Below are 13,711 nucleotides of genomic sequence, written 5' to 3' on the forward strand. Positions count from 1 at the left end.
ATATCACTTCATACCTGTTAGAACTGATGCTATCAAAAAAATAAGAAACGAGTGTTGGTGATGATGTGGAGAAAAGGGAACCCTTGTGTACTGTTGGTAGGAATGCAAATTGGTGCAACTACTATAGAAAACAGTATAGAGGCATCTCAAAAAATTAAAAATAGAACTCCTGTGTGATCCAGCAATTCTACTTCTGGGTATTTATCCACAGAAAACAAGAACACTAATTTAAAAAGATATATGCACCCCTTTGTTCATTGAATGAGATGGTTGGATGGCATCACTGACTCGATGGACATGAGTTTGAGCAAGCTCCAGGAGTTGGTGATGGACAGGGAAGCCTGGCAGGCTACAGTCCATGGGGTCGCAAAACACTGGACACGACTGAGTGACTAAACTGAACTGACTGTGTTCATTGCAGCATTATTTACAATAGTCAAGATACAGAAACAATCTAATTGTCTAAGGATGAATGAATGGATACAAAATTGTGGTGTATATATATATACACACATATACATATAGTGGAATATTATTCAGCCATGAAAAAAGAAAAATGAAATCTTGCATTTTCGACCACAAGGATGGACCTTGGGGACTTTATATTAACACTAAGTAACATTAGTCAGATAAACACCATATGATCTTTCTTATATGTGGAATCTAAAAACAAAACCCAAAAACCAAGCAGAGAGATACAGAGAACAGATCAGTGGTAGTAAGAGGTGGGGGTGGAGGTGGGAGAAATGGGTGAACTGGGTTTGTTTGCTTTAGTGAAAATAAAATAAAAAATTACCAAACCAAGGCCTATGGGACAGAGGCATAAGTGTACTGAAGTTCCTCGGTGACTCCAATGTGTACACAAATTTGGAAACCACTGTACTACTATTAAATGAATTCTATGAGCTGTGTTGCCCATGAAATATTATTCATAAATTACTGAAATATTACTTGAAATAAAACAGGTGGGAGGACAGTTATAGCAGATAACAATTTCTCTCTGAAAAGAAAAATTTTCCGGGCTCTCTTCCAGTCAAGCAAACCATACTCTCCTTGGGTGCTGTTTCCAAATAGTTTCTCTTAGAAGCTGCTAAGTTTAGAACAGGTTAGGCCATCCCTTTATTGTTCCCTCCTTTCTTCAAAGCCTGGCACATGGTAGAAATTCAATAAATGCTGAATGAATGAATGGATGGGACTGTGCTTTCACCAACCTGTTTTCTGAGGCCAGGAGAGCAAGGGGAAGCTATTAAAATTTACTTAAAGAGTAGGCCTTTGTGTCAGTAAAAGAGAGTTTAGCTTTGAAGCAATCAAATCTAACCTCTGTATCTTGCATCCTTAACAGATAAGTGAAAAACAGGGGAGCTTCAAATGATATCAGGTATACAGAGTCCTGTCCTTGTTAAAGTCTCAAAAGCCTCCTCATCTCTCCTGAGATCCACTTCTCCACAATCCAGGACAATGCCCTGGCTTTTAATGTTTTGACATCACCACTGAGTAAGAATTCAGCTGTGTCATTAATGGGAAACAAATGTTTCCCTATACCTGTGAGTGATGAAAATCTTGGCAAACTGGAGCACAGTCTTCTTTCCAAGAGGTGCTACTGCTCACCTCAGTCAGAACCCAGCTTGCCAGGCATTCCCATTACTCCAAAGAAGCTGGAAATTCTGATACTATGTAAAATCTTCCATTTTAGAAATGTCACCTCACATTTTAAAAGAAAAAAAAAAAGCCATATTGGCCAAACAAAACCCACGTGCAGACTTTATCTGGGCACTGCTTTAATCTCTGCCATTGTTGCAGGGAGAACTCTTAAAAAGGAGTATCACAGCATTTCTGAGTGCAAGCTTGTGCTGCTCACAGTACAAGAGGCCAGTAAATTGAGAGACAAGGTTTTGGGGCAAGAAATGGTAACTATTCAGAAATCCAGCAGACTGAGAAGATGGTGGAGGAGTATTCCAAAGAATCATCTTACCCAAGTTAGAATTCAGGTTTCTTTTATACTAAAACGGGCAAGGTGGGTATGGCTAGTTGCAAACTTCTTGGTGCTAGAATCTTTTGTCCTTGTAGGTCTCCAGTAGATAAGGTCTAAATGTTCCTATAAACCTCCGACAAGACAAATGTTATCCTCTGTTCTGCAACTTTTCATTTCTATATGAGTAAAAGTGTTATACTTTTGAAGGTCAGAGTCTAGAGAATGCGCAGTCCCACATATTTCAGGCTATAGGCAACACTTTTTACAAAAGGTACAGAGCCAGCGTGACAAAAGCACAGGCACCAGAGCACAAAGGTTAGAGCTGAAAGTATAGGTTCAGTCTGCAGTCAGGTTTGTTCTTCTCTGTTGCAATAGGTGTTGGAAAATGAGGACATCAAAAGGAAAAAAAGGTTTTTGGTGTTATTGTATAAATGCAAAAGTAACTGCAGTAAATTCTACAATTTTCTGGCTTCCAATTCAAACTCAATTTAGAGATTATTCCCTTAACTAACCTGGTAATCTTGACTCCCAACATCAGTTAGCATAAATACTTATTTTCTTTATCCTACTTTATATAAAAATATTTCAAAATAATGCTATACTATATAAACAAATAAATCTACTAAATTTTCCAGTTTCATTTGTTCTTAGAATAATTTCCACAGTGATGTACTACAGTCAGGAGTGTACATTTTACAAAGAGTCTGTGGTAAAGGCACCTAAGTGGAAAGTGAAAAGCTTCTCCCAATTTGTTCTGGTGTTCACAATGACAGCTCAAAGAACAAGGGAGCAAAGTGCATTTTTCTAGGAGCCTTGAAAGGCAATTTTGCTGTCTGTCCCTGGGGTAGAGAAGAGCCCTGTGTGGACCTGGGCTGAGCTATGAGGGTTGCCTACCATGCTTGCTAAACTCTTTAGAGACTGCTTTTTAAGGAGATCTGGGGCCATCTGCCAACTTTCCCATTTTGCCTCTAAGAGATGGAATACTTCCTGCCATATCAGTAAACAAGGATGTCACAGTCACCAGCAGCCACCACAGATAGTGAGCTGGTGAGCCCTAAGGGAACTCAGGGTTAGGGTTAGGGTTTAGGAAGGAAAGACTACCTGCTGTCCAGTGGCCATCAGACTGCAACCACTCCCTGTGGTGAGCCCTGAGAAACTTAGGGATGTGAAAACAGGATACTGGCCCCTGAAAGCTAAGGCATGTATCAAAGCAATCATTTCTGTGAACCCAGACTCTTGAAGCTTCTCAAACATAGAAAAGTGCTTAATTCCTTGACTTGGGTCATCTGGTTTTCTTTAATTAACAATAATCTTTTGATGTTCAGATGACCTGTCAAGTTTGTTGCAAAACTTCTATATAACCTGGTACCACTCCTTGCCTCCTTGGAGTTCTCTCAGGGTTTCTTGAAATGCTATCTCCTTGGCTTGAAGTCCTAAAAATTCCCACCAAATAAAATAAAACTTATAAATTGTGAATATTTTTTTTAAGTTGAGACCTCTCTTTGAAAAAAAAGAGAGGTGACTTTTTTTCTGAAGCACAGGCCTGGTCATTTCTGAAAACCTGAATGTGGGAGTGGATGGAATTGCCTACAAGGAAGAGTGTGGCATGAGTGGGTGCAGGATTCCAGCAAACACAGAGCTTTAGGGACAGAAGCAATGAGAAATCTCAGAGAGGCAAGGGGAGTCTATGTGAACACAGTACAGAGAAGACTCTGTTCCCCCAGAGGTTGTTCCTGGGGTGGCGAGTTTCCCCTATAGTAGGGACCCCAGTCCCTAAACTGTGGCACGTGCGGAGATGTCTAGCAAGAAGCATGCTGGCTTAACCTGGAGGTAACCACTTACACACTGCAGATAGTGCTTGCAGCCATGAAATTAAAAGACGCTTACTCCTTGGAAGGAAAGTTATGACCAACCTAGATAGCATATTAAAAACCAGACATTACTTTGCCAACAAACGTCCGTCTAATCAAGGTTATGGTTTTTCCAGTGGTCGTGTATGGATGTGAGAGTTGGACTGTGAAGAAAGCTGAGTGCTGAAGAATTGATGCTTTTGAACTGTGGTGTTGGAGAAGACTCTTGAGAGTCCCTTGGACTGCAAGGAGATCCAACCAGTCCATCCTAAAGGATATCAGTCCTGGGTGTTCATTGGAAGGACTGATACTGAAACTCCAATACTTTGGCCACCTCATGCAAAGAGTTGACTCACTGGAAAAGACCCTGATGCTGGGAGGGATTGGGGGCAGGAGGAAAAGGGGACCACAGAGGATGAGATGGCTAGATGGCATCACCAACTCGATGGACATGAGTTTGGGTAAACTCCGGGAGTTGGTGATGGACAGGGAGGCCTGGCTGCTGCGATTCATGGGGTCACAAAGAGTCGGACACAACTGAGCGACTGAACTGACTGAATCACTTACACTGGGCTTTCCTTGTAGCTCAGTCGGTAAAAGAGTCTGCCTGCAGTGCAGGAGACCGGGGTTCGATCCCTAGGTTGGGAAGATCTCCCGGAGAAGGAAATGGCAACCACTCCAGTATTCTTGCCTGGAAAATCTCATGGACAGAGGAGCCTGGTGGGCTGCAGTCCATGGACTCGCAAAGAGTCGGGCACAACTGAGCGACTAACAGTTACTTAATCACTTACACAAGGAAGTTAGGTCTGAACTCGGGAGATTGAGTTCCATAGGGGCACTGATGGGTTTGCAGGGCAAAGGATGAGGCCCGCGGACCGCACTGGGCTAAGATGTCCTGTGGGGATCCTGCCGCGGATTTAGTCTCTTGGCGCTCTAATTTTGCCGTCACCTCCACTTTCATCGCCTGCGGCCAAGGAAAGGCAAGCCCGGGCGCTCTCCTTAAGTTCCCGCCCTCGCCGGGCGCTGCCTCCTCCTCCTCCCTCCGCGGCCGCCCCGCCCCTGCCGGGTCTCGGTAGCTGCTCCTGCTCGCAGCTAGGAGGCATGGAGGGCGGCCTCAGCAAGGCGGGCGGCCTGGGCCGCACCATATGCGTGCTGACTGGGGCTTCCCGGGGCTTCGGACGGACGCTGGCCCAACTCCTGGCCCCGCTGCTGTCGCCCGGCTCCGTGCTGGTCCTAAGCGCCCGCAATGACGAGGCCCTGCGGCAGCTGGAGGCCGAGCTGGGCGCCGAGCGGCTGGGTCTGCGCATCGTGCGGGTGCCCGCCGACCTGGGCGCCGAGACCGGCTTGCAGCAACTGCTCGGTGCTCTGCGCGACCTCCCCAGGCCCGAAGGCCTGCAGCGAGTGCTGCTCATCAACAATGCGGGTAAGACGCCCGCGGGCCCGGGAGCGCTTGGAATACTGCTTGGCGTCCCGTTCTGTTTTCCCTCTCTTTCATCCCCCTCGCTTCTTTGAACTTTAAAGGTGACTCCTAGGACTCAGAAAAGACGCCTGGAAGTCCTGGTTTCAGCGAGGTGTGGAGGAAGATCTAGTGCTGTCCGGGCGGCGCATTCTCCCCTCTTCTCCCCCGTCCCTCTTCCTGTTTCAACGCCATTTGTTCCAGAATGCCTGTAGAACTTTTCTGAGCCTCTTGTTCAGCGCCCTCTGGTGGAGACCTGAGTTAGGGCATGGAGTCTCCCCGCAGATGTAAATTTCCCCCACTTATCCAAATGGCCCCCAGAGTTCCCCTGAACCCAGCCCCAGAACAGAGCATGCGCCTTCTCAGTTTGAAGCGTCGGGTAAGGGGGTTCCCCACGTTTGTCAGTCTGCAGGGCTGGGAAGAGGGAGGCGTCTTCAGAAGCCCTAGAGAGCCTCCTTTAGGTGTGGTTGGGAAGCGGGTGTCTGAATGAATTTGAAAAGGGCTGGAAGACGAGAAAACCCCGCCTTGCACTGGTTGATTGATAAGGTCTGGTTTTTCAGCCACTCTTGGAGATGTATCCAAACGTTGGGTGGACCTGGCTGACCCAACTGAAGTGAACAACTACTGGACCCTGAACTTGACTTCCATGCTCTGCCTGACTTCCAGTATCCTGAAGGCCTTCCCGGACAGTCCTGGCCTCAGCAGGACTATGGTTAACATCTCGTCCATCTGTGCCCTGCAGCCCTTCAAGGGCTGGGCCCTGTACTGTGCTGGCAAGGCTGCCCGTAACATGATGTTCCAGGTCCTGGCAGCAGAAGAACCTAGTGTGAGGGTGCTGAGCTATGCCCCAGGTAGGTGAGGCTTTACTGCCATCCATGTTCTCAGAACTGGCTGGTTACCCTTTGGGGACTGGGCTAGGAGCCTTCTCTGTCTCTTGTATATAGAATATATTGTCCTTGAATCACGACCCATCATTCCTTAAGGGAAATACAGGCTCCAAGGAAGTTAGGGCTGGTGGGGGCAGGAAGCTGTAGTTAGTAGATATGGACTGAGAGTGGGGAGCTGCCTGGAATTGAGGGTGGGGACAGGAAGTCTGATATATTAGAGTCTGAGAGACGATTAGGATTTTTGGATTTGAATTCCAGGCCTGTGCCTCATTTCTTCATGTGAAATGGGGAAGATGTTACCTGTTTCACAGGGCCATTTGTAGGACTGAATGAGGTAAAACTTGTGGAAGTGATCCCAACTGTGAAGGACTATCTAATTGTTAGCGTTTTAACAATTGTTAAATAGAACTTATCATACTGTATTATCTTAATGTGTATACGCCTCTCTCTGCATAGGAAAGCCTTGAAGGCAGGGATTATGCACTATTGATCTTTCTGTCACCAGCTTCTCCACTAAGCCAGTCTGCAGTGAATCTTAGCTGAATGAAGAGCAGACAGACATTGTTGACTACTGATCATCCCATGCTGAACTGTGCTGGAACACTGGGGGATGCTGTGATAAATAAGATAGGGCCCCATTCTCATGAAATTTAAAGGAGGGGGGTGTCTTGTGACAGTTGGCCTGGTTTCTCATCTCTCTACCATGATGCTACTATACCCCTTTCTTAAGAGTGAGGCTTCTCTTCTAGACTTGAGGTTGCTGGAATTAGAAGATGGTTTATGATGTCTGAGCAATTTAGATGGAGATCCAGTAGTCTTTCCCCCTAGAAACCCTAGGGGCAAAGAGGTAGATTAACCTGATCAAAACCCAGATGCAACATAGCCCAGATCAAACCTTGGCTCCAAGGTCCTGATCAGTGCAACTTCTACTTCCTCATGCTCTCTAGTACCCAGTCCTCCCTCTTTTCCTCCCAAATATATACAGTTATTCTTGCAGCTGACATTCAACATAGCACCCACTCTGAGCTCAGCCTCAGACTCAATCAACAGAGAGCAAAAGGAAACCAGTCAGGAGCAGAACAAACTCCAGAATACCATGTGACTGGTTTACGTCTCAGGGAGCTGCCGTGGACATTGTGAGAAAGTTGAACTTTTTTGTGGGGCTCTTAGGGCCTGAATGAAGTCTGAGACCAGTTGGGTTTTTGTTTAAGTCTCTGAAAGAATGTCCTAACAGGTGTCCAAAGATGGAATGGACTTTTTGGAAGGATAGTAAATCCCTTCTTACTGGGGATGCACCGATATTTGATTGAAAGATATTTGAGGATCAGGAGGATGATTCTTCAAAGTCCAAGATCCCTTGATTTTCTGCCCATGAGGTCCATTGACTCCAAATTCTAGGGCGCTGTGGTTCCCCAGGTAAGAAAGTACTTATAGGGATTTCTCTGGTAGTTCAGTGGCTAAGACTCCGTGCTCCCAATGCAGGGGGTCTGGGTTTGATCCCTGGTTAAGGAACTAGATCCCGTATACCACAACTGAGAGTTCACATGCCGTAACTAAAGATCACACCTGTCACAACTAAAAGATCCTAATGTCACCACTAAAAGATCTAGCATGCTGCAGTGGAGATTGAAAATCCACATGCCACAACTAAGACCCGACACAGCCAAATAAATAAATAAATATTTTTTAAAAATAAGAACAGTGAACTTGTAAGAGTTCAAGAAGGAAACACTTTCTGGTGGTGTGACCAGGGATGGCTTTATTGGAGGCAGCTAACCTGGACATTGATCTTGAGGGCTGCTTCCGTATCAGCAGGTGGAAGGCACGCTAGACAAGTGGATGTAAAGGTGGGAACACTCTCCAAACTCACTTTCTGAGGCTAACATTATCCTCATACTAAAATCAGACAGGGACGCCACAAGGAAGGAAAATTATAGGCCAAAATCCTTGATGAGCATAGATGCAGAAATCCTCAACAAAATTATTAGTGAGCCAAATTCAAAAATAAGAAGATTGTATACCATGATCAAGTGGGATTAATCCTAGGGATGCAAGGATGGTTCAACATCTGCAAATAAATCAGTGTAATATACCACAATAACAAAACATAAAATTTGTATGATCATCTTAATAGAGAAAACAACGTGAAAAATCAGTTACATTTCTATACACTAATAATGAAGTATCAGGAAAAGAAATTAACAGTCCCATTTACAATTGCATCCAAAAGAATAAAATACTGAGGAACAAATTTAATGAAGGAGGTAAAAGACTTGTACACCAAAAACTATAAGACACTGATGAAAGAATCTCAAGAAGATATAAAATGGAAAGATGCCATGTTCATGGATTGGATGAATTAATATTGTTAAAATGTCAATACTGTCCAACCCAATCTATAGATTTCATGCAATCTCTATCAAATTTCCAGTGGCATTTTTCACAGAAATAGAACAAGCAATTCTAAAAGATATATGGAACCACAGAAAACTCTCAATAGCCAAAGCAGTCTTGAGAAAGAACAAAGATCCCCAGCATCATGCTCCTTGATTTCAAACTATATTACAAAGCCACAGTAATCAAACTAGTATGGTATTGGCATAAAAAATAGACACGATTTACCAGTGAAACCATCTAGTCCTGATGTCTTGGAGAAGATAATTTGGGGTTGAAATAATAGCTTCATAAACTTAGATGTACAGATCTCCTCAGAGATTTGGGAAGTTGTCAGCTATCGTTTCTTTCTTTCTTTTTTTTAGTTAATTTTAATTGAAGGATAATTGCTGCACAGAATTTTGTTGTTTTCTGTCAAACGTCAACATGAATCAGCCATAGGTATACATACATCCCCTCCCTTTTGAACCTCCCTCCCATCTCCCTCCCCATCCCACCCCTCTAGGTTGATACAGAGCTCCTGTTTGAGTTTCTTGAGCCATATAGCAAATTCCCATTGGCTGTCTGTTATTACACATAGTAATGTAAGTTTCCATGTTACTATTTCCATACATCTCACCCTCTCCTCCCCTCTCCCCATGTCCGTAAGTCTATTCTGTATGTCTGTTTCTCCATTGCTGCCCTGCAAATAAATTCCTCAGTACCATTTTTCTAGATTCTGTACATATGCGTTAGTATACGATATTTATCTTTCTCTTTCTGACTTACTTCACTCTGTATGAGAGCTCTAGGTTCATCTGCCTCATTAGAACTGACTCAAAGGCATTCCTTTTTATGGCTGAGTAATATTCCATTGTGTATATGTGCCACAACTTCTTTATCCATTCATCTGTCAATGGGCATCTAGGTTGCTTCGATGTTCTAGCTATTGTAAATAGTGCTGCAATGAACAATGGGATGCATGTGTCTTTTTCAATTTTGGTTTCCTCAGGGTAGGAAACCAACCTAGGAGTGGGATTGCTGGGTCATATGGTGGTTTTATTCTTAGTTTTTTAAGCAATCTCCACACCGTCTTCCGTAGTGGCTGTATCAATTTACATTCCCACCAACAGTGCAGAGTGTTCCATTTTCTCCACAGCCTCTCCAGCGTTTATTGTTTGTAGACTTTTGGGGAACACACAGGGAGCCACCTAGGGCCATGGGAGTTGACGTGGTGCTAGGGTGGGCTGGCTCGGGAGCACTTGAGAAGTTGGTTGCTCACTTCATTCTCCTCCCACGGGGATGGTGTCTCTCTCTGCTCTGGGACTTTGAGGAGGAGTGATGGGGTAGTGTGAATCTGTAGATTTGGTAGTCTAAGGGGACTGTGTTCAGTGGACATTGGATGAGTCTGGAGCTTGATAGTGACAGTGTGGAGCCTTTGGTGATGCTGACCACGTGTCAGCCAAGGTGAGGTGTTGCCTCTGGCCAGACCTGACTCCACCCAACTCCACACATAGATAAGGGGCCCCTGCCTCAGCTGTGTCCCCTCATCTTCTGCACTTCATCTCCTAGGTCCCCTGGACACTGACATGCAGCAGTTAGCCCGGGAGACCTCTGTGGACCCAGACTTGCGAAAACGTCTGCAGGAGCTGAAGAGAAAGGGGGAACTTGTGGATTGCAAGATATCAGCCCAGAAACTTCTGAGCTTGCTGCAAAATGACAAGTTCAAGTCTGGAGCCCATGTTGATTTCTACGATGAATAAGACCATGCCCTTGGTTTTAGGGGCTTTCTTCCCCCTCTTACAGGCCCACCCAGGAGCCCTGTGCCTCCCTACCCGCTGCCACAGTGGCGCTGCCAACCCTACCTTACACAGATAAACACTCATGCTTATTGCCCTGCCCTCAGATCCAGCCAACTGTGAGGGCCCTGGGTGGCTGGAGTTCCCAGTTTTCAGATATCTGTATTGACCACCCTGAGTTAGGAGTGGACTTGGGAGAGACAAGTTATGGCTGTTGGTGTTCTTTGTCCCTAGAAATAGAATTTTAGGGATGGGGAAACTAGGACAGGAAGCTAAAAACACTGAGAAAAGGAGGATGGGTCTCCGGCCCGTGACCAGTCCATGGGGAAGGGGGTATGAGCTAGTGTCAAACAGGAGGACCCACGCAGATTGACAGATGGCCTGGAGGGATAGAAGGACAGGGATGCTCTTTGCCCAGGGTAGCAAGACCTTCACTTGAACTCTGTGTCCTCATTCTGCTTCTTCCTCCCTCCAGAATCTGCCATCTATCCACCAGATGGGGGAAGGAGCCTGAGAGTTTCTGTACATGTTAAAGGCAGATACAAATAAATTGTGGTTTGTCCTTTATTAATACCTGTTTTCTCTTCTGTTACAGGTCCTATGACTAACTTCCTGGGGTCCTCGACCCCAGGGGTGTACCTGAGGCAGTTAATCCAGACTTGGGGTGTTGCCCTCATGTCCTGGGGCGTCTTGGGGCTGTCTGCCTCTTCTCACAGAGCCCCCTCAGTTGCAAACCCAGGTTCAAACAGAGTTGTCCTGGGTGACTTGCCCAGACACCTGTGCCTCCTTTATGCCTGTGCTTATTCTTACCCCAGTCTTGTACCCTTTCCTCACCCTTGACCTATTCAAAGAGTATCCTGCCTTTCGGGCCGGACTTAGAGCTCCCCCGCCCTTGGGGAAAGGTAGTTTCCCTGGCTCTCTTAGATTCCAAACTCTGCCCTTTACCCACATGGCAATGCTCTGGATGGATCCCAGATCTTAAGAGGACCTTTCCTGGGCCCTCCTGGTAACATTCATCTGCCCCACGGACCTGACCTTCAGAAGGTTGGGCATAGGACCAACATGCCTTTGTGGGAGGTAGACAAGATTCTCAGAAGGAAAAACCCTGAGAAGCCAAGGGTGTGATCCTTCTGCAGATCAGTAGGTGTGGGCCAGGCTGAAAGCTCTGCAGTGGTGGTGGTCTGCAGCCAGCCAGCCCTTTGCCCCTGTTCCTTATTCGGTCAGAGAGCCCATGGGCCTTGCCAGCCATCTCGGGACCCAGCCCTGCCTCTGATTGCCGGACAGATCGCTCTGTTCCTCATTGTGCACAGCAGAGGGCGCGCTGAGGCCATGCCTCCTGGGGAACCAGAGGCGCTCTGGTCACTGTGGAGGCAGGCCCTGAGCAAGAGCTGGCGGTGCCCTGCTGGGTCCCCTAGGAGGGAGGGGGCAACTCATGCTCCTTCTTCAGCCAGCAGAGCCTTTGCCCTCAGTGGAGTCAAAGGCACTGTGCTCAGATCCCTGCTTTGCCACCCAGGGCAAGTTACTCTTGTTTCAGTTTCCCTATTTAAAAAAAGCAGATTATAATGATGCCTCCCTCAAAGGGGCATCATGAGTATTAAATGACCTAATGTTTGTGAATGTTCAGCACAGTGCTAAGTGCCCACAGAAGCTGATATTATTTATTGCCTTTTGATATCAAGATGGGGTGTCCTGATGGGTCCCCAGTAAAGGAGCCACCTGGGTTTGACCCCTGGGTCAGGAAGATACCCTGGAGAAGGAAATGGCAACCCATTCCAGTATTCTTGCTTGGAGAATTCTATGGACAGAGGAGCCTGGCAAGCTACAGTCCATGGGGTCACAAAGAGTCAGACACGACTTGAGCAACTAGCACTAATAGTATCAAGATTCAGACCATCCCGCAGCCTCATCTCCATGTGGCTCAGATGCCCGTCCCCTCGCTGACGTGTGGCAAGAGCCCTCACTGCATCCCCTGTAATCCTGGCCTCTCGGGCTGGGATTCTGTCTGGACAGCTTGTCCTGGATTCACCAGACCCTCAGGAAACTGCTGAGTCCTGGAGTTGAACCCTCAGTCTCACTTCCCGCTATGATAGAGATGCTGTGGGCCTTGGGCAGGGGCTTGTCTCTGGGCTTCAGTTTCCTTAGAATAGACGAGCTCTAAGATTCTTTGCTGCAAACTTTTCTCTAAGGTGCTTCAAGTGTGGTCAGGCCACATCTGCAGTCATCAGATTGGCCTCTGTGGGTGGGGCTGGGCCAGCCTACTTCTGTCCTGGTGAGTGTGGGTCAGAGCTCCTCGCCAGGCCTCTTGCTCCCAAGGGAATGTAAGGGCAGTCGGCACCGGTCCAGAGGGGCTGTCTCCGTCCCCAGGAAGCTGGTTGGCCAGGACTTAGGGAGAAGTACCACATGTCCCCACAAGGTGGCAACGCACTCCCACGCCTGACATGTCCTCTCTCAGCTCAGAGTTGGGGGATTTAAGAGCCTTGGAAATGACCCGAGACCTTTCTCTGCCTGTACTTTTCTGGACTCTCAGGGGCCCCCAGGGAGCTGGGGAGGCAGAAAGAGCCGGGATCACTCTCCCCGGTGGGTCCTCCTGGCCTCTGTAGTGACCCCTGTGCTCTGCCCGTAGGGATTTCCCAGGCCTTGCTGCTTGGCCTGGACTCGGCCTCCCTGGGTCCTGCGCCCCTGGGGCAGGGAGGCCTTCTGCCACCTCCAGGGCAGCCCTGTGTGTTCTGAGTGCACAGCCTGCCCTCGGCTGCCACACACATGGGCGCACTCGAACACACACACAATACACGCCTGCACGTGCCCAGAGCTCAGCTGCTGGCCGTGCGGGCCTCAGATTAGCCTAAAGACAAACAAGGTTTCTTTGTCTGTGGCGTGAATGAGCTGGTAGTTTTTCGGTTTTGTGTTTAATACCCCTGAGCTAGAGGCCAGCAGCTGGCCTGAGGGAGCGGGGGAGGGGGATAGTCCAGGCGCACCCCAGGGATCCCCAGCACCCACCTCTGGCGGTGAGCATGACCAGCAGGGACTGAGTTGCTCAGAAGCTCCCTCCCCACCCCCAATTCCTCTCCTTCATCCCCTGAATAAAATACAGGCTGGTGCCTGAGTCCACTGTTTGGCCAAGGCTGGGTGTGAGCAGCTGTTCCTACCTGTCCTCTCAGGACCACTCCTGGGGCAGGGTGCCCCCAGCTCTCCCCGGGGTCTCACCTCAGAGCTGGGCTCGAGGCTGCTGCCTTCCAGCCTCCTCTCTCCCGGCCTCTCCCCGCAGAACACGGCCTCCTGTGCAGACGTGTGTGCGGTAATTCCCGCTCCCAGTGCCCAGCGTTGCACCCTCACCACAAGACCTCATGGGGGTCCTGTGCGCTGACAGGGATGCG

The 13,711-nt window shown here is 47.6% G+C and overlaps 1 protein-coding gene across 1 annotated transcript; it reads left to right on the plus strand.

Annotated features, from left to right (window-relative positions):
* The first annotated feature begins 4,867 nt into the window (after positions 1-4,867).
* SPR (sepiapterin reductase) lies at positions 4,868-10,904 on the plus strand. The gene is made up of 3 exons (XM_043918367.1): positions 4,868-5,245; positions 5,839-6,129; positions 10,111-10,904. Exons 1-3 carry the CDS (start codon positions 4,924-4,926, stop codon positions 10,299-10,301), a joined length of 804 nt encoding a protein of 267 aa, XP_043774302.1. The 5' UTR covers positions 4,868-4,923; the 3' UTR covers positions 10,302-10,904.
* Positions 10,905-13,711: the final 2,807 nt, after the last annotated feature.

The sequence above is a fragment of the Cervus elaphus genome, chromosome 11 (genome assembly GCF_910594005.1).
Source record: "Cervus elaphus chromosome 11, mCerEla1.1, whole genome shotgun sequence".
NCBI lineage: Eukaryota > Metazoa > Chordata > Mammalia > Artiodactyla > Cervidae > Cervus > Cervus elaphus.

Coding starts and splice junctions, on each gene's coding strand:
- SPR (XM_043918367.1), top strand. CDS start 4,924: ATGGAGGGCGGCCTCAGCAAGGCGGGCGGCCTGGGCCGCACCATATGC. Junction 5,246..5,838: donor GCTGCTCATCAACAATGCGG/GTAAGACGCCCG, acceptor CTGGTTTTTCAG/CCACTCTTGGAGATGTATCC. Junction 6,130..10,110: donor GGTGCTGAGCTATGCCCCAG/GTAGGTGAGGCT, acceptor TTCATCTCCTAG/GTCCCCTGGACACTGACATG.